Raw genomic sequence first — 21,330 nt, 5'->3', positions numbered from 1 at the left:
GGGAAATTTGAGTTCTCACACCATCATATTGAAGGCACTGAATTAATCGGTTAAGAATTCTATTTGATTGTGATCTTTCCAGTCCTTTCATCTTCATGTGAGTGACAAGCTGTCGTAGCCTGCCTCAGCTATACTGGCGACACCTGACCCCAGAGAGGGAGCTGATAAGAAGGGAAAATATCTTTCTGGGATCTGATTTCAGCCTTTGGAACTGGTGCTACTTCTGTGCTGCCATGAAAAAAAAAAGCCACCAGTGCTTTGTTTGAACATGAATTAAAGTGTATTTCCTCAGCTATGAGTAAAATCAGCCTCTGCTCTTTTGAGAGATGTAGTCCGGGAACTCAGGGGCTGCGTGGCTCAGAGACCACTTGATGTCCTTGTGCTTTGTATCACCCATGCAGGTGTAGTGGGATTATGTGGATATGAAAGAGACAGAGATGCTTTCACTGTAACCCTTTGAAGCAGCCTACGCTCAAGAGATTCTTGTCTTTTGCAAAATACAAAGTCATGGTGACACTATAATATGTCCCAATGAGGGTGGGGCAAGATGCAGGATTTATCCCTGACAGTTTCCCATTTCCCTTTATTCTCCTACTACAGAAAGGCATGGAAAGAGGGAGAATGAGCATCCCTGCTTTTTGGGTCTCTTCTCTGGTACTGGTTTTACACTGGCATAGTTCATAAGACCAGAAGGAACAGTTATAATTATTATTATTAGTTATAAATATAACAGTCTAACCTCCTGCATAGCACAGGACAGAGATCCTCACTTAGGGTACATCTTCACAGCAGGGCTAAAGTGAAATTAAGCTACCCAACTTCAGCTACGTCAATTGCGTAGCTTAAGTCGAAATAGCTGAATTCAGCTTTAGGCCCTGTCTACACAGCAGGAAGTTGGAGGAAGAGGACTCTTCTCTCAACTTCCCTTACTCCTCGTGAAATGAGGATCACCATGAGTCAGAGTAAAAAGTCCTCCAGCTCGATATTATTTCGAAATAAAGGCTTGTAGTGTAGATGTGAACAATGTTATTTTGGAATATCGTCAATTATTATGAAATAATGCTGCTATGTAGATGTACCCTTAGGGTATGTCTACACTGCAAAGTTAATTCGAAATAACAGCCGTTATTTCAAATTAACTTTAATAGCGTCTATACAAAACCGCTATTTCGAAATTAATTCGGAACTCTCTTAATTCGAATTTGGTGAACCTCATTACTCTATGAGGAGTAATGCCAAATTCAAAATAGCTATTTTGAATTAAGTGCTGTGTAGACACTTAATTTGAAATAGGGGACCTCCATCCCTTCCCTGGTGGCCACTCTGGACACAGTCAGGAAAACTTACTCTCCTCTCCTCCAGCCCAGGAGCCATTAAAGGGGTAGACCCTGGCCACAGTGCCTGTGCCAGCTCCAAGCCTGCCAGCCCAGAGCCAGCAGTGGCCACCGGGGCCCCTGACCCATGGGCCCCAAAACATGAGCCAGCAAGCCACTGGCAGCCAGCCCTCCACTGCTCCCCAAGAGCAGTCTGCCAGCTCCCAGGAGCCTGATGGGTCAGAGAATGTGGGCGCCTTCCTGGTCCAGGGTGGAGATCATGGACCTTATTCAGGTTTGGGGGGAATGGCCCCAACGTCCATGATCACCGCACTAGCCAGAGGAATGCGGTCATCTATGGCAGGATAGCTGCCAGCCTGGCCACCAAAGGCCACATGCAAACCCAGGAGCAGGTTTGCATGAAAATCAAGTTGGTCAGGCGAGACTCCCAACCCTGAGCCCTGAGCTTTCCCTCCCCTTCTTCCCCTTACTTCCCCCTTCCAGCTCCTTCCTCCCAGGTTTCCCCCTCCCCTCTCCCACCCTCTCTCTTCCCCTCTTCCACTTCCTTTTCCCAGTCTCCTCAGAGGTTCATTTCCCCCCCCCCCCCAGTTTTGTTCAACCCAGTTTCTATTTTTGAACATACATCTCTTTTGTTTGACATCAGGAAGGGGGGCTAGGGAGGGGTAAGTGGAAGGACATGAGGGAGGAATGGGGCACGAGCCCCCAGTGGGGAAGACCGGGGTGGCTCTGAGGGCTTCTCGGGTTGGACGCTCTTCCACAGGGCCTCTTGGATCCTGACAGCCCCCCGATGGACCCCCCCGGATAGCGGCCTGCAGCAAGTGCAGCCGGGCTGATGGAAACGACCCCACAAGACGCACCGACGTACCCAGGGGCAGCTCTGGCTCCATGTGGCTGAGTGCTCTGGTGTCCCGAGTGCGGGCACTCAGGGCACTCCAAGACAGGACTGCTTTGCTGTCCCTCATTGAGGTAGACAAGCAAGCGGGGAACCCTGAGAACTGTCTGACCGGAGTGGGGGTTGGGTCCCTTTAAGCACGGAGCTCAGTTAGCCTCAGGCAGCAGCCCCACACACAAAGTCCTAACCTGATACCCTGCCGACACTGGTTCTGGCCAGTCTTAACTTCGGTTCAGGGTCCACTCAGTGTGTACACACTATTTCAAAATAGCAAAATGCTATTTCGAAATATGTTTTGTGTATAGATGCGTTATTTCGAATGAGCTTAATTCGAATTAACTATTTTGAATTAAGTTAACTCGAATTAACACTGTAGTGTAGACATACTCTTAGTGACATCTGCATCACGACTATTGTGTCTGTGTGAGCCAGAGCGTATCTTTTAGAAAATACTTACTGACTTTAATTCACCGAGTGCAAATGAGAGGAAACTCAGGCCTGCTGTCTGCTGAAGGTATTTAAAGAGCAGTATATTTTCGGCAGTAATGGATGCTCTCTGCTGTTAGCAGTGACTTGGCCTCCATCTATCTTGTCTTCATCCTTTTATCCCTGATTGTTAAAATCCGTGGACACCCATAAAACTGCAAAGAAATATTATTCTTTAAATGGGCTTAATTTCTATATTACTTATTTGTATGTGGGCTCTCTTGCTCACTAATTACATTCAGCACAATGGCTAGAGTCACAGAAAATGGGTTCTATCAAAGAGGTGACTTTTTAAAATGAAATATAGGGCTCCCTTTATAAAAAAAAATCCTGGTATCTTGAACTGAAGCAAATATTAGGAAAGAGCTTGGGGCTGGAATGGGGAGAAAATGTAATGTTCAGGGCCTCTTTGCTATCCTTCAGCATTCCACCAAACCCAGATCCATGGAGCGCCACCTGTTGATGTTGAGGGGCTTATTGCAAACTGTAAGCAGCCTCTGGCTTAATGTAACTGCTAATACAGAGGTGCGCAGATACCGGGCGGTGGGTCAGATCTGGTTCTCCAGGGTTAGCCTCTGGTGGGCTGCTGCATCTCTGCAGGTACAGGCAATTGCAGCTCCTGTTGGTCGTGGATCACAGTTCCCAATTAATGGAAGCTGCAGGAAGTGGTGCAGACCTGGATGCCACTTCCCGCTCCTCCCATTAGCCGGGAACAGCGATCCATGTCCAACAGGAGCTGCAATTACCTGTACCTGTGGAGGCATAGGTAAATATAGCAGCAGCGGCCTGATGGGGCTAACCCTGATGAACTTCTGGATGATTGGGCAACAAAATAGCAGATGAAATTTAATGCTGATAATTGCAAAGCAAAGCATATTGGAAAGCAAAGCGTATTTAATCACAAGAATACAGATAAAATGATGGAGTCTAAATTAGCTGTTACTACTCAAAAAAGAGATCTTGGGGTCTAACTCTGGTGAACCAACTGTTTTATTACCCACCCCTGTGCTAATGCCTATTTTAACCAGTGGGAATTAAAGAGGTGATGAATGTTTATGTGCCAGTCTTGGACTAGCACTGGTATGAAAATGCCAACAGCAGCTGCAGCAGTCCTCAACCACATTTCAGGATCTGTGAATCACTGTTTTTAAATCTTTAAGCCAAGTGTCTATGCAAGTGACTGCACGTTTATGTTCAGTACTGTTGGGCCACCAAGGAGACGATTATTCAAGGTATGTATTTCAGATGAAATCTACCTCCTGTTAGGATTTACAAAGCACCTGTCACCATGGTGTCTGAGCAACCCTTGTAGCTAAGTGCCATGTATCTAAATGACCCTTAGTTGTCAACTGTGAAACTGTATTTTTAGCAGGATGTTCTGCTGACTATATGAACCCTGAGAGTGAAGCATGAGTCCCGAGGGTTGAAGATAAAATACACCCTGACAATAGATATAGAATGAGTGTAGTTTATTCCCTTTGCAGCTCTGAGAAATAGACTATGAACCAGATTATTGTTTGTGGCAGCACCCATAGAGCTCAATGAGGTTCAGGAACTTACTGTGCTACTACTGCTACTAAACCCTTGCACTCCAAGTGGAGAGTAGGTCATCTACAAGTCTCCTCCACTTCACTCTGTCTTGAGACAAAACATTGTGCTAGGTGCTGTATAAACACACAGAATGGGTTATCCCTTCCTGAAGAGTTTGCAATCTACAAAAACAAGAAGCAACAAGTGAGTGTATTGAGCAATAGCACTGGAGGGGGACAGAGAAGGAGGGGGACTGTGATAAGAATATTCTGCATGCTAGCTATGGGCAGAACCTCATGGTTCACAATCCTAAAAACATAAGAATGGACATACTGGGTGAGACCAAAGGTCCATCACTGTTTTTGACAGTGGCCAATGCCAGGTTCCCCAGAGTGAAAGAACCCAACAGGAAATCATCAAGTGATCCATCCCCATGTCTTCCATTCCCAGCGTCTGACAAACGGAAGCTAGGGTCTCCATTCCTGCTTGTCCTGGCTAATAGCCATTGATGGATCTATCCTCCAGGCATGTATCTAGCTCCTTTTTGAGCCCTGTTAAAGTCTGCATACTGTATTCAAGATGTGGGCATATCATGGATTTATAAAGAAGTTTTCAGAGAACGATTGACAATGACCCCAAGACCTCTTTCTTGAGCAGTAACAGCTAATTTAGACTATATCATTTTATTTATGTACGTGTGATTATGTTTTCCAATATGCATTGCTTTGCATTTATCACAAATTATTAAATTTCATCTGCTATTTTGTTGCCCAATTACCCAATTTTCTGAGATACTTTTGAAGCCATTAGCAGTCTGCTGTGGACTTAACTATTTCGAGGAATTTTATATCATCTGCAAATTTTGCCCCTTTCTCCAGATCACTTATGAATATGTTGAATAGAATTGATCCCAGTAAAGATCTCTGATGCACACCACTAGTTACCTCTTTTCATTCTGAAAACTGACCATTTATTCCTACCCTTTGTTTCCTATATTTTAACCAGTCATGAACCCAGAGGATCTTCCCTCTTATTCCACGACAGCTTACTTTACTTAAGAGCCTTTGGTGAGGGACCTTGTCAAAGACTTTCTGAATATTACTTTTTTTCCTTTAATAAATCCTAGAAATCTGCATTAATGTGCTACTTAGCCATTATCAGTGTGGACTTTTCTCTAGGCATTATGGCAGAAGGGAGCCTCAATGAGGCATTTGATCTACCAAAAAGTAGACGTTTTATACAATAATTTGAGGAGGGTGTCCCATTTGTAAACATGGAAAAAGGGAGAGATGGACAAGTAGGTTATTAAAGTGAAGGAGTTGGAGTTGCAGAGATAGTTCCCTGCTTATCTAAACTTTATCCTCCCTGCTGTCTCAGGCCAATTGGAAGGTAGCTGGGAGATGTGGGTACGTACACACTAGAACTGGACTATGAACTTTCAACTCATTTCACCCAAGCTATTCACATAGTTTGTTTGGGAATATTGTGCAAATCTCTATGTTTGATTATGAGGGGTTACTTGATATTGAGCTAGATTGAAAGGGGATGTTAAAGGAGCCAGACAGGAATGATAAAACAATGACACAGATAAGAATCCTTGAGAAATCAATAGGGAAGCTGTTTATCAGGGAATACCCTACCTAGCTCCACTCAGATTTCTTATCCAGGCTAAAGCTTAGGATCCAAAGCATTAGAGGAGGGCTACTCAACTTTGGAAGCCCGGGGGGGCCAAATGATACTCACAGCACATGCTGAGGGCTGCAATTTAAGTGTGGTTGAATGTACATGCAAATATATATGCAAATAGCTTCTTTCACATTGATGGGCATGAATATAAAGATTAAGCCTTAAGCTGTGGTGCTGGACCCATATGTGGCCAGTGTGAGCCAATCAGTACCTCTCAAGCTCTACCCCCAAGACTAAGCAACCAGCACTTCCCAGAATGGCCTGGCACCTCCTTCCTGGGGGCTAGAAATGCCGATACCCTGTACCCGTCTGTTCCAGCCAACCTATCCGCTTGCGTCTTTCAGTGCTCACCCCTCCTGGGAGACACCTCACCATTGTGAAGTGTGTTCCCAGTGGGGGCCATGTTCAAAGGATCCCACCTGCAGGCCACATATTGAGCCCCATGTAAACCCAAACTGCACCTTGGGCCTCAAATGGGCCGTGGGCCACATATTGAGTAGCCCTGCATTAGAGGATCCTTGACCTAAAAGATGGAAAGTTGAGAGTGTTGTCAGAGAATCAGCAAAAACTAACAGGCTAGCAAGGTGATAAAGAAAAAAAAGTGAAAGAGAGAGAGAGAGAGGCAGAAACAGCAGCAGAGGTTTCTTCTCACAACCCAGAGACTTAAAGTGACACCTTCATAGGACCTAACTACATCAGTGATAACATCAAGGGCTTGTTCATCTTCATATCGACTAATGTGACATTTGCCATCATGTGCCAGCAACACCTCTCTGCCATGTACATTGGCCAAACTGGACTGCATCTATGCAAAAGAATAAATGGACACAAATCAGACATAAAAAATGGTAATATTAAAAAACCAGTAGGAGAGCACTTCAACCTACATGGACAATTAGTGACAGACATGAAAGTTGCCATACCTGAGAGGAAAAAGGTAAAAAACCAACAGTGTAAAACTGCAGAGCTGGAATTCATACGCACACTTGACACTATGGCTACATCTCCACTGTAGTCCTATTTCGGAACACCAGAATAATCCTGAAATAGCTATTCCATGTCTTTTGAGCGCGCCCATTATTTCGAAATATAATGGGCTCGCTATTCCAACTTCCCTGTAAACCTCATTCTACAAGTAGTAAGGGACATTTCAGAATAGCAATTTATTTCGAAATAAGTGCTCTGTAGACAGCACCAAATTTTGAAATTAACTCAAAAGAAGTGATGCAATTTGTGTAGCTCAAATTGCATAACTTACTTTGAGTTATGGGTGCAGTGTTGACGCACCCTATCAGACTGGGTCTGAATAAAGTGGCTAGCTCACTCCAAAAAGTAATTTTCCCACTTTGGGCATTCTCACCTTCTCATCAGCTGATGAGAGTTAGCCACATCCACCCTCACTGAATTGGCCTCAATAGCATGGGCCCTCTGCACAGTAATGTAGCACAACCATCTTTGCACATGTATATATCCTTTGCAAACTGAGGATTCCAGTTCATGCATGTAACAAAATGGGCTCCAGCCTCTGAAAGTTTATAACCAAATACATTTGTTAGTCATTAAGGTGCCACTGGATTCTTCATTGTTTTGGCTTACCTGCACCAAAGCTCGCAAGGAAAGGTTAAGAATTGCACAGAAGGAAATATTCATGTGGACTTTTTTTTTCATTCTATGTGCTTCTCACTTTTGGGTGAATGAATACATAACTCTTGTTTTGAAGAAGCTGCTGCTGAGTCACTTGCCATGATTGATCACAGGTTGCCAAAGGGAAAAGCCTTATGAATGCCAAACCAAGCTGGGCTTGTGGCATTAACACCATAGGTAAATAAGGGGGCTGTGGTCCTGAAAATGAGTTTAAGAGAGGGTTGACCATGTGGTTCCACCCAGAGTCAAGCACAGGTAGCCAGGTTTGTGTTCTGGAGGCACTAAAAGGAAGTAAATTCCCATTTTCCACTTTACTTATCATTCCTAAAGACACTGATATGAACTGCAGATAAATTACCTTTATTTTAAAGATAGAGGGACTGAGGTGCACAATTAACAACTTGCCAAAAGTCACAGTTAGTGATGGACCCAGGCAGTTCAGGTTCCCACTACTGTGCTCCTTCCCCTAAACTCGGTTTCATCTTTTCAGCAGCTTCCTGACAATGCCAACCTGGTGGCCTGGAACTGCATCGGTGATATTGAAATAAGACTCCTTTTCTTATTACTCATCTTTTGAAGGGTCCAGTTTTGTTGGATAATCCAATTTTTATTTGGCAGAGAACAGTGACATTTTTCTTTGTTGTTGTTTAAGGTTCCTTCACACTGAATTTGCAAGAAGCGTTTGTCTATGTTTTAGTTGTGCTCCTGCCCTGTTTTCCAACCTAATGATTTGGAAGCACTTCAAAGCCCTTTATTCTTCAGAGTGTCTGTCTCTGAAGCTATTGCAGAGCTTTTTTTAATGTTTTCTGATTACAGCGCAGCATTTATTATTATGCCTTTTAAGATAGGGTAACTTTATTTATATGTTTTTACTGAAAGGTATAAATGAGACCCCTTTGGGAGGTTTGTTGTTTAGATTCCAGCGTATGATCTTAGTGATTTATTGCTGCAAAGCACAGAGAATCAGTCGACAGCATCTGGACAGGTCTGTAGGGCTTTTTTTTTTTTTAAATCTGTTCTTTCCTGAGATAAATGTAAAGTTTTGCACTGGGCACACTATCAAGTTCTCTGGTGTAGCATATGCTCACGTTTTCATCTTTCTTAAGCTTTGCAGCCTTTCCCTCCTGTTCCTTCTTTTTTTTTCTTCTCCTGCTCATGCACGGTTTATTTTTCATTATCCCTTGTCCCATGTTTTTAATCTCATTATTTCTTCAGATGCCAGAAAAAGGGCTGTTGTTTTACCATATGGTGTTACTAGGTGACCATGTGGTACCAACACAGGTTGTCTTGCTTGCTAATGTTCTATCAGTGCATCAGTCAACTTGCTGTCTCCCTCACTGAGCCCTGGTCTCTACTAGGAAGTTATTTCAAAATAAATTCCGTTATTTCAAAATAACAGGCGGAGCATTCATACTACCAAGCCCGTTATTTCAAAATAATGGGCTGGTTATTTTGAAATTAAAACTCCTGCTTTCCACAAGGAATAATGCTTATTTCAAAATAATTATTTCAAAATAGCAGTAGTGTGGACGCTATTCCCCAGAGTCATTCAAAGTAATTACTCCCCAGTATTCCTGGGGCTCTAATTTGAGGTTGTGCATTCATATTAAGGGCACATCTACACAGCAGGGCAAAAGTCGAATTAAGCTACGCAACTTCTGCTACGTCAATTGTATAGTTGAAGTCAAAATAGCTTAATTCGGCTTTTGGCGCTGTCTACCCAGCAGGAAGTTGTAGGAAGACCACTCTTCCTTCAACTTCCCTTACTCCTCATGGGTATGTCTACACTACCCCACTAGTTCGAACTAGCGGGGTAATGAAGGCATTCAGCAATTGCAAATGAAGCCCGGGATTTGAATTTCCCGGGATTCATTTGCATAAGCGGGGCGCCGCCATTTTTAAATCCCCGCTCGTTCGAACTCCATGCCGCGCGGCTACACGCGGCATGAACTAGGTAGTTCGAACTAGGCTAATTCGAACTACCGTTACTCCTCGTGGAATGAAATGAGAAGTCAGAGTAAGAAGTCCACCAGCTTGCCATTATTTCAAAATAATGGCTTGATGTGTAGATGTGCTCTTCGTTATTTTGGAATGTCAGTTATACCAAAATAACGCTGCTGTGTAGACATACCTTCAGGGAGCCTGCCTTGGACTAATTTCAAGGCATCCCTGTAGTGTGGACACACTATTTTGAAATAGTTATTTCAGGAGTTATTATTTCAAAATAAGTTATTTTGAAACAATGTCCTAGTGTAGACATGCCCTGAATGTCATTCTCTCCCTTCCCTAAACAACTTTTGGTATGTTTGTTCTTTCCCATTATAATGTCTGGATGTTTGAATTTATTCCGGATATTGATTATATTCTGGGAAAGCTTCACCAGCCATAAGCTTTGAGATCCTCTTGTCTCTTTTACTGGGTTACAGCCTCATGGGAAATACTGGACTTGATCCTCCATTGGCATAAATCAATGTTGCTCCATTTACTTCAATTTATCTGAGCTGAATAACACAAGCTGAGGATCTGGACCAATATATTTATTTTCCAAAGGTCTTTTCTTCACTTTGCTGGTGCTCTACTAGATTTAAAGTGTGTGCCTCCTATATGGAGTACCTATGCAGTACACACGATACAACACATAACAGAGAATACTATACCTCATTTTCTAAAATCCTTTTGATTATGGTATTTTCAGAAGGGAAATTGGCATGTTTAATTCTATTTAAGTATAATTACAGTCATGCACACACAGGCACCAACTGAGTTTAAGTCTGATTAGGGTGCCAGTTTGGCACTCCAGAGACCCACGTTCAAATCTGTGCTCTGTCACCAATTTCCTCTGTGACCTTGAGTAAGTCCCTCAGTCTCATTGTACTTCATTTGCCTAAGGGGAAAATAAAACTGCCCTGATTCAAAAGGGTATTGGGAGAGTAAATGTATAAAGTATTGCAAATAACTGGATACTACTGCAATGGCAGTTGTATTAGCACCTTAGCTAAAAGGCACTGTACAGACATGTATTAAGAGACATTTCCTGCCCTGAAGAGGGAGCTAATATTTTAAAAAGACAGTTAGGGAGGGGAAGGGAGCTAACATCATAATGTTTATTCTGGTGATTGTGAAATGGAAACTCCTCCTGGATATTGAATACGAAGATGTCCTTTTTATCACTGCAGAAGTAATTTTTGCCTAGATTTGGAGAAATGTCTCAGATTTGACGTCTATGGCCAACACTGAGGTATTAACTGCCTTGGGATGCATCTGCACTGCACCATTATTTTGAGAGAACTAGCATTATTTCGAAATAACAGTGAGAGATCTACATAGCCATTCTGTTACTTGGAAATAATTTCGAAATAACAGACGGCTTATTCTGAAATCTGTAAACCTCATTCAACGAGGAATAATGCCTGTTCCAAAATAGCTCTAGGCAAAGAAATATGGGCCTTAGTTATCAAAACTGATAGTGATTTGGAAAGCCCACCTTGACATGTAGTGAATTTGCCCAACTTTCAGACAGTGCTGGACCCTCACTAGATTCTTGATTGGCTTTACTTGGAAAAGAGATCAGACTCTGTGTGGCAGTTTGCAAAGTCTCCAGAACTGAGCAATCGATTTCCATGTTGTTTTGCCCGTCGTAAGTGCTGACCATCTGTATTAGTCAAAGCCCTGAGTATTTTCTTCTCTCTTTTACCAAAAAGGAGGGGCATGGTCAGATGGCTGTCAGTATTTCCCTAGTTTCTTCTAGAGGGAAAGGCTGGCTTCTCTGGGGAAAAGGGGAGAGGGAGTATACTGTGTTGGTAGCCCTGTTCTCAGCTGGTAGCACTCATTGGCCTACGAGGCCCTCTCAGAAACAGATGATCATCTGCGCAATGTGATTATTCCTATTATTGGGAGGAACTGGATTCTGGGCCCAAGTGAGGTGTGGGTTTAACTGGTGATTTGCTGCTCTCAAAAGCATGCAAATCATGTCATTGCTGCTTCTATGGCAGAGGGGAGTTTGGCTCTTTCTGTGTCTGACATTGCAGTGGCGTAGGTCTGTGAAGACACGTTGTGAATACTGGATGCTTCATTTTGAATAAGCCCCCAAAAGTATGTACATCCAATGCCAAACTATGCTGACCTCTTTGGTCCACCGAACGGAGCCAGAAACACTGTGGTCACAACCTTTCTCATGATATTCAGGGCTTCAGCATCTGGTTCAGGAATCACCCAAGAAATGCAAAAACCAATGTTCGATATATGTATAGATGTACTATCACACCCCATTAATCTAATATATAAAGGAGAATGTTTGTATGTTTGTGCTCTAATAACTTGGACACTATAAGATCTACTGCAACCAAACTGTGCATAGGATAACCTTTTCTCCAGGTAAAAGTTTTAAAGTACTGTGGGAAGGTGTGACACCTCCCCCCCCTCCGCACTAGCTCCGCTGGCGCAATGCGATCCCAGGCCACCGCTGTTCTGAACCTGTGGCGCTTGTGCAGAGGCGGCACGCGGAGGACCACCCTCACGGTGCAGGCACACCTCAGCTGGTGTGCAAACTGGCAGGCAGGTGGACCCGGGGAGAGCAGGGACGCCGGCGTGGAAAAGGGCGCTGACGGTTAAAACCAACGCCAGGCCAGACACAAGGGGAGAGGGGGGAGAAAGAGAAGGAGGAAGGAGGAACGGGGTCTTTTGCACGTTACCACCCCCGCTTCCCCGCCACCTCCCTAACTGCTGGCCTGTGCTCCCCACAGACAGTGCCCCACTCCTCCCAACCCACCCCCCACCTCCCTAGCTGCCACCCTGTGCCCACATAGACAGCGCCCCTCGGTTCTGTGGGGAGGAGGGTCCTGCTGCTCTCACAGTGTCAGGTGTGGGCCAGGAGCCATCAGCCCCCAGGGTCTGTGACTCTGGGGTCCCCTGGCCCAGGGTCCCCTCCTTTTCTAAATTTTCTAAATTTTGTTCCTTTGGTTTCCCGAGCAACGCCGGGTAAGTCCAGCTAGTGACTCATATTTGGATCTGAGTTCTGGACAATGGTTTGAGCTCTGCTGAGATTTGCTTGGAAGTTATTTCCCTAGTCCCCAGTTAAAAACCTGGTGGAAAGACTAATTTGTGAGTGCAGTATAACCCATTCCAGCAGGTGGCAGTCTAACACACTGAATGGTTTTATGCCTCTAACTGTGGTTGCATGTCACACTGAGCACCTTTCATCTGCTGACAGGGATGGAACATGTTTGCTGTTGTCTAAATCCTGTACACATGGTGATGATGACATTCCTGTTTTTTAATTGGTGAAACATTAGTTGCTGAAATGCTGCTGCATTGGCTTTTTTGCACAGTTTGCTATTTGTGTATCTCACAATTCTGAGAGAGGTATGTTTGTGTGAGAAGCTGGCTTAGAACATCAGGTGCTGGCAGGAGTCGGGTCTGGGAGCTTTCACCTTCTCAGCTGCTGAATGGACACAGATAAATAGTAGTTTGGTGACAAGAAAATGCTTTATTTCCTGCTTCAGGATGATAATTGGCTCAGTGTGGAAGTTAATATGATTTATTTGAGGATTAGTTAATAAAGAGATTAGGATGTAATGAATCCATGGGCATGAAGGGCCCTGTAGATGTAGTTAACTCACATGCTGTGGGCACTTAGAAATTCACAGCAACAGTGGGGTTGGAACTCTAATCCTTTTGTTCTAAAAAGACAGGCCCATATACGAGACTCTCTTCTGCTGCTAGCTGTATGGGGCCTATGCCACATAGAGAAGCAGCTTTAATTCCGTCCAGTTCAGAGCACATATCTTCCAACCATGGCACCACAATATGAAATGAGTGGCACAATGAAGCATTTGATTGTCCATAGGAGGGCTTTCAGCATGGGTACAAATTGATTCAGCTCCCATTTAAATCCAGATCCATTGTCCTGTTTTGACCTGGCAGCCATGCTGGGACAGAGAATTGCTCAGACTCTTTACATAGTTCACCTGGGCACTGAAGAACATCTAGTTCTGAAACCTTGTGAGACTCCCTACCTAATTGCTTCCTCCCTTCACCTAAAGCACTGTCCGTCCTGCAAGCTTGTGGAAACCACTAGACAATTTTGGCCTGTAGAGAGGTGCCAGTGCTTACTAATAAAGAGTGTGTTTTAGTGAAGGCAAGTCTGATCCATTGCTAGGAAGAGACATAGCAATCAGAACAGGGGAGAGAATGGGTGGAGGTGGCATTAGAAAGGGTGGAGGTGGCATTTGGGCCTCCCAGTGGAGAGTAAACTCTGATAGAAGTTAAGTCCATTGTGCCATTTTTGCATTGTGAATGTAGTATGTGGGGCTCTCCTATCAGTGACACTCTTCAGGTGAAATGTCCCATTCTTTCTTTTGAATGATAGAGCTGTCAAAGACTAGCTGCTGGAAGCTACAGTAGTGGGGGGAGATCAGAGACCAGTCAGAGATGTGAGGACATGAGAGGACTGAGAGATGTTCGCATGTGCTCCCCATATGGGCTGGGGACAGTTGCAGGAAAGCTGGCTTGACTACATTGGCATATTTAGCCCTTTGAGCAGTGCACTCTGTCTATGTGCATTTTGTCATTTTCCTAACGAGAAGGAAATGGTTAGAGGGAAAGATCAGGAACCTCTGACTTCATCTCCTCCTTCCACCTGTATTTATTTAGCTGAGCAAGAAAACACATCTGAGTGTGCAGTTTCACTGCTGGCCCCTTGTGAGGCATGAAAGTCAGTGTCAAGAGCCCTCAGCCAATGTCAGCATGTCAAAGATTTGATTTTACATCTATATTTTGTTACTGTTTGATATCTTCTGCCTATTGAATCCTGAGCAGAGTGGGATTGCTCACCCACTGAAATACAGCTGTCTCTGAAGGAGGTGCACCAGCAACATCAAAGTTACACAATTTCTAGCAAGGGAAAGTTTGAGAGGCAGTATTGTCTAGTGGATAGAGCATGCATCTAGGCCACAGCAGGCCTGGGATGCCAGCTCTGCAACTGATAGAGCTGTATGACCTTGCAGAAGTCATTTCACATTCACCTACTTTGCCTATCTGGATTGTAAACACTTTGGGGCAGGTGTTGTCTCTTAATGTATGTTTTTACCATTCCTACCGCAATGGGGCACTGATCTCAGCTGTGGCCTCTAAGCACTACTGCAATACTAGTGATTGATGATGATAAAGGGAGAGACTGTTATTCTTTTTAAATTGCTGCTACAGGAGGGAATGTTTAGTTTGGCAAAATGAAATGTCTTGAGTTGGATTTTGGCCAGCACCCTGGAGCTGAAAACATCTCATGATGTATATGTGTCTGATGACCCAGGTGGCAGAAATATATTCCCATGTCTGGTCTGGATTTGTTCTGAGTCTGTGATGCAGACAGAGAGCTCAAGGGAAACCGTTCAAAGACTGAAGACTTGTCTCATTTCTTTTGAGATGTGGGTGTTTGTTTATTTATAATGGTCAGTACAGATCAGTGTAATATGGAGGCTAGAGGGCTAACACTGGTCTTGTTGGATCACAGAATCCAACACAGTGGGCCCAATCCTCAGTTGGTGTTACTAAGTGTAGCTCCATCCAAGTGAACAACGCCAGGCCAATTTATACCAACTGGGGACCTGATCCAGAAACTAGGACGCGGTGGGCAATCTCCAGGGCTAGCCCCTTGTGGGCCACCAGACACTTTATTTACCTGTGCATCTGCAGGTATGGCTGCTCTCAATTCCCATTAGTTGTGGTTCGCCCTTTCCAGCCACTGGGAGCTGCAGAAAGCACACAGGTAAATAAAGGATCAAGTGGCCTGCCAGGAACTAACCTTGGTGAACCAAGTCCAGCCCATGGGCTGCTTATTGCCCACTCCTAGACTAGCAAGACTAAGGCTAAAAAAATTATTGAAGAAATTGACATTATTTCTCCATTGTTTTTCTTCCCCCAGGGCTGCCATTGAGGTTCTAGCAGCTTTGCTGAAATCAAGTAAGCACCTTCTGTTTATATTCTTGCTGACAACTTTCTGTCTGTGCACTTGGATAAACATGTCCTACAGCGATGGATTGCATTCTTCTCCAAATCAACTTCACCTTCCACCTCTGAAATGCGGTAGACCAAAGTAATCTGTGTTGAGAAATGAGAGGGAATAATATGCATTATTTATTGCATGTCTTGCCATGTTTCCCCCTGTGTTTCTGTGATGATGAAGGTGGGAGATCCTAAGATCGTACCTAGACGTTATGGGTATGTCTAAACTACATGGCTCCATTGACAGAGCCATGTAGATGAGTTTACTAGACATAGGAAAATGAAGCGGTGATTTAAATAATCGCTGCTTCATTTACATGAAAATTGCCGCCGCGCTGTGCCGATCAGCTGTTTGGCGGCACAGCGGGGCAGTTTGGATGTACCGCGGTCGACAAGGGAAGCCTTTGTAGACCACTCCGGTAAACCTAATTTCACAAAGCATACCGGAGCGGTTGACAAAGACTTCCCTTGTCGACTGTGGCGTGTCCAGACTGCCCCGCTGTGCCGCCAAACAGCTGATCAGCACAGCGCAGTGGCCATTTTGATGTAAATGAAGTGGCGATTATTTAAATTGCCGCTTCATTTTCCTATGTCTAGTAAACTCATCTACATGGCTCCATAGATGTAGTCTAGACATACACTATGGTATGAGCTCCTTAAATGAAATGACCAAGGTGGTTACTTGGTCTTAATTTTTTTGGAAGGGCTTAGAAGAGGTCTGCAGACTGTTGTGATGACAACACTTTCACTTTATTCTTCCCTGCTAGCCTCTTAGGTCTCCACCTGTCCTTGGAGTCCTGCAGATTTGCAAGCTAGCCCTGGCACTTAGGCTATGTCTACACTACAAGGTTTTTGCGCAAACAGAGCTGTTTTTGAGCAAAAACCTGCAGAGCATCCACACCTCAAATGAGCTCTTGCGCAATTAAATGGGCAGTTAAACAGCAGAACAGAGGGCTTTTTCTGCCATAGATAAACCTCCTTTTCTGAGGCATAACTGCTTTTAGTGCTACAGCTATTGCACAAGAAGGCAAGTGTGGATGCTCCAGAGCAAGAAACCCCTATGGGAAAAAGCACAGGTGCTCTGATGGCCATTCTGTGAATGGCAATTGGAGCTTTCTTGCGCAAGAGCATCCATGCGGTGTGGACACTCTCTTGCACAAAAGCACATGGCTTTTGCGATGTGCTTTGAGATGTGGACATGCTCTTGCTCAAGAAGTTTTTGTGCAAAAACACTTACGCAAAAGGCTTCTTGCACACAAAGCATGTAGTGTGGATGCAGCCTTAATGATTGCCTTTGCGTAGCCAGGCTCTGGCAGTGAGTATCTAAGGGTGCGTCTACACTGCTGGGCTTAACTCGAAATAAGCTATGCAAAATGAGCTATGTCAATTGCGTATCTTATTTCAAAACAGCTTATTTCAAAATAGGGAGCATCTACACAGTACTTATTTCAAAATAGAGCACTCTTCTTCTGACTTCCCTTATTCCTCGTACAATGAGGGTTACAGGAGTCGGAGTAAGAAGTCCTCCAGCTTGTCCTCTGACACTATTTCAAAATAACTGCCTGCTGTGTAGAAGCAGACTAAATTATTTCAGAATTGTGCTAGTTATTTCAAAATAGTGTTACAGTGTAGACATACCCCAACACTGGTAGTGTATGTTTGTAGGTGTTAGGGGCTTTTAGCTTGGGTCTCTCTGCATGTACTCTGGGCTTGAATGTTCCTGAAGTGAACGTGTTACCCTTTCTTGCCTTTATCTCATCCAAAAACACTTAGTTTTTTATTACCAGGATTTAATAAAGCTTTGATTAAGAAAGAGTGCTCTACTATTGCAGACAATCTCCTCTCCAATAAATCACAATGGCGTATTGTCCTTTCCCTCTTCACTCCTCCCCGCCCCCTTTACTCTTTCCCTTCTCTGTCCTTTTCATGAGCATTAGGAATAAATGCATTTGTGAAAAATTGTAGGCCTGGAAGCAGTGCTTAAATGAGCATGCGGCAATGGGATCATGTCTGAGGTGCACCAGCTCAAGTGATGAATTTTCAAATAATGCTCCGGTATTAACCTTGCTGCTTAGTTTTAAAGGTCACATTATTGCAACAAGGAAACACCTTCTGGTTCAGATAGTAAATCTTAATAAGGGGGTGATGGGGCCAATCCAGAGCTGCCTTCAATTTAAAAGCAAAATTAGCATTTAGAGAAGGAAGAATTTGCAGAGAGGAGGGGTGCGGCAGAGACGGGGAGTGGAAAGCTCAGTAGGAAGCACAATCCTTCTACGGTAATCCTGCTTTATGGTCTGGTGCTGTGAAGTGAGAGTCTCCTGTGTCAGTGGTGTTGCTGGGATCAGTCTTCCTGTTCCGACTCTCCCTGCATCTGGGAGCTACTAGGAGTGTGGAGAATTGTTTCCCATAGGAGATGATGGACCTGAATTGCTTGGGGAGTTTTGAAACCAGCTGGGACAGATTACTATCAAATATTCAGGAAGGAACAACCCTTATGCTGGCTGGGGATGGGCAAGACCTTTCCTGTTCTGATTTCTAGCCCCAGAGGATACAGTTGCTCTACTTCAGCTTTTCAGTCATTCTACGCTAGCTTCTCAGTAGAAGAAATTCAGTGTTGTTTCATTTTATGTTCAGTTCTTCTTGGCCCACCCTGATATGGTGGTGGCCTCTTTGTTGTTGCTGCTCCCACCAACATCCTTTGTCATGAGAAATATGGGCATATAGGGGTTTCAATGCTGGAGCCGCCCATTCCAGTTACCAATATGAGATGCTTCCAAAGAAAATATAACCCCCAAATGAAACATAATGCTTGCGATCTATTGGGCAAAATGATCAATGGCTGTTATATGGATTGAACCTCTCTAGTCCGGCATCCTCGGGACCCGATAAGTGCTGAAGCAGAGAATTTGCTGAACCCTGGGAAGTCAATATTGTCTAGCTGCATTACCAACAGTTCCACTGCTTTTTGGGCTCTTGGGAGATATTTAGGGGTAAACTAGAGCTAAATAACAGCCCAGAACACTGAGAGCTAGAATTGGTTGCCATAAGTAGCAGGTGTAATGCGCAAGGGAAGGCAATGCCTTCCCAAACTGCCAGCCTGGCCCCACCCACACTCTGCCCCCAGCGTCCACCCCTCTTCAGTGTGTTTTCACCACGCTGTCTGGACTACAGCCCCACTGAGGCTGTGGCTGTGCCACCAGTTCTTCAAGGGCTGGGTGCCCCCCCCCCCCTTCTACCCAGTGCTCCAGCTGGGGCCAAGGAAGCCTGTGGCCATGTGCCATCTATCTCCTCTTTTCCCCTCCTCTGCACTCTGGCTGGGGCCGAAGAAGGGTGGGACCATGTGCTCTCCTTCTCCTGTGTTCCGGCTGCAGAAGGCTGGGGCCATGTGCTGCCTACTCTCCCTCCCCTATGCCCAAGCTGGGGTGGGGGAATTCTGGAGCTCAGCTCCACCCACTCTCCCTCCCCTGTTCCCTGGCTGGGGAGGGCTGGGGCTATGCCATGTCCCCTACTCTCTCTCCCCCCATGCTCAGGCTGGGACAGCAGGAGTATGATCCCTGCTCTCCCTCCCCTGTGCTCTGTCCACAGCTGGGGAATGCTGGAGCTGTACGCCACCCCTCCCATCCATGCCCTTGGGTGAGGGGGAAGGCTGGGGTCGCCCACTGCCTACAGGAGGAAGGGTGGCCTCCTCCTACAGTGAGGGGGGTGCTTGTCTTCCACAGGGTGCTAGATGGCAGGGGCAGGGCAGGGGTTCACCTGCCACCCATGCTGGTGGCTGTAAACCAACTTTATGGGGTTTGTGGGAAACGTGGCCACACCCATGATGAGAGAACATCCTGCTAACTAAAATCATGCTGGACAATTGATGTTGCCAGACCAGAGAGTGTAGGACTAGGGAGGTTCAACCTGTAGTTTCCTACAATCCCTTCTATTTGGGTGATCCACACAAGTTCTTTATTAGGATTCTCAAATGCTTCCACAACGTGGCTCATATCGGAAAATTAGTGTTTTGTTTGTCTGCAAAAAGCTACTGTTTTATTATCATGTGGACAACCCCACAGCCTATTTGCAATTACACAATGGTTGATTGACAGCTACAGCAATCGCTTAGTAGAAAAGTGACATTAGGAAAGTAAGCGTGGTATTTTAACTGTTTAAAAAAAAATGTGACATAACTGGAACCATGGAGACTGAGCCAACACCATGTGATCAGCTCTGCCCACATCACCATCAGTGGCTCTGTGGTTCCCCAGTAGTCCATACATAAGAGGGTTACAGGTCTAGACTATGATTTGGGTTTCTTCTCACTCTTAAGGTATATCTACACTGCAACACTATTTCAAAATAACTAGCACTATTCCAAAATAACTTTGTCAATATCTACACAAGAGGCAGTTATTTTGAAATAGTGTCAAGTTGGAGGAGTTCTTACTCCAACTCCTGTAAACCTCAATGTGGCTACATCTAGACTGCAAGCTTCTTTTGGAAGAAGCTTTTCCAGAAGAGATGAAAAACTTTTTTCAAAAGAGAGCATCCACAGCAAAAGTGCAATGAAAAAGCGATGTGCTTTTTTGAAAGATAGTGTCCACATTGATTGGACGCTATCTCGCATTTCAGCAGTGATTACTGTGGACGGAGTGGCCACCAGGGCACCTGTGATTTTTCCTGGAGGCCTCTTCTTTTGAAAAAAACCCACTCTTCTGCATCCACAAATACGTTTTTCCAAAAAAGATTTTTTGGACAAAGGTTTTTTCCTCATAGAAAGAGATATACTGCTGTTGCAAAACCCCTTCCATTCTTTCGACTTTCTATTGAAAGAACGCAATAGCAGTGTGGACGTAAGTATAGTTTTTCCGGAAAATCGGCCGTTTTTCTGGAAAAACTCTGTAATGTAGACATACCCTGTATGAGGAATAAAGGCAGTCAGAAGAAGAGTGTTCTATTTCGGAATATGTGCTGCGTAGACACTCCCTATTTTGAAATAATCTATTTTGAAATAAGATAATGCAATTGATGTAGCTCAATTTGCATAGCTTATTTCGAGTTAAGCTCTGCAGTGTACATGTACCCTTAGTGTCTTTGGAGGCTATTAGAAGAAAGTAAATATCTGCAAGCATTAGGTATTGTGGTGTATGAGAATTGCTTGTGAAGACACAGTCTGAAAGCAAATCTGGTATGATTCCCAGATGTGAAAGCTGTGGGCTTTGAGCTGAATAGGAGAGGGAAACCCTGATGATAGCTGCAACAATAAAATCATTGTGTGTATCAGTATATCAGTCTGGTTATTCTGAATCTCATGGGGACCTGGAAAAGTGACCTGGTTGTGCCAACAAAGTGGGATTCAGTCTTGCTACACATGAGATCAAGAACACATCCATTCTATACATCAGGGGAAATTCTGCACCAAAAATTTATTTTGCTTGCACAAATCTGCCAAATTCTGTGAATTTTATTTGTCAAAATAAAACTATATCATCATGCCAGTTTCAATTGTTTTGGTAATTTATTTAAAAACAGCTGTCAACAAGAATGTATGTAACGAAAATTTCCCTAGCAGCAGAGAAGGAAAGAAACCCCCATGAAAACTATTTCCTGGTTTTCTGCCCTCTTCTCGCCCAGAGCCTAGCAATGCCCTCTCCAAACACTAACATCTCTCCCAGCTCAGACACTCACACCCCCTCCTGCTACTTGCCAGAGACCAGGTGTGGGTCCCACCCTAGCCCAGATACTTACATCCTCTATCCCTGAGAGCTCAGCTGTCCC

At 44.4% G+C, this 21,330-nt stretch overlaps 1 protein-coding gene across 1 annotated transcript in view; it reads left to right on the top strand.

The window, feature by feature from the left end:
- AGBL1 (AGBL carboxypeptidase 1) overlaps window positions 1-21,330 on the top strand; it is a 477,711-nt gene that overhangs the window by 62,663 nt on the left and 393,718 nt on the right. The window contains exon 6 of the mRNA XM_075897043.2: window positions 15,491-15,528. Within this exon, the coding sequence (XP_075753158.2) occupies window positions 15,491-15,528 (38 nt within the window). The remainder of the gene's footprint in view (window positions 1-15,490; window positions 15,529-21,330) is intronic.

The sequence above is a fragment of the Pelodiscus sinensis genome, chromosome 14, assembly GCF_052426305.1.
Source record: "Pelodiscus sinensis isolate ZL-2025 chromosome 14, ASM5242630v1, whole genome shotgun sequence".
Taxonomy (NCBI): Eukaryota; Metazoa; Chordata; order Testudines; family Trionychidae; genus Pelodiscus; species Pelodiscus sinensis.
The sequence above is the reverse complement of the archived record's forward strand: the minus strand, read 5'-3'. Positions and strand labels throughout refer to the sequence as shown.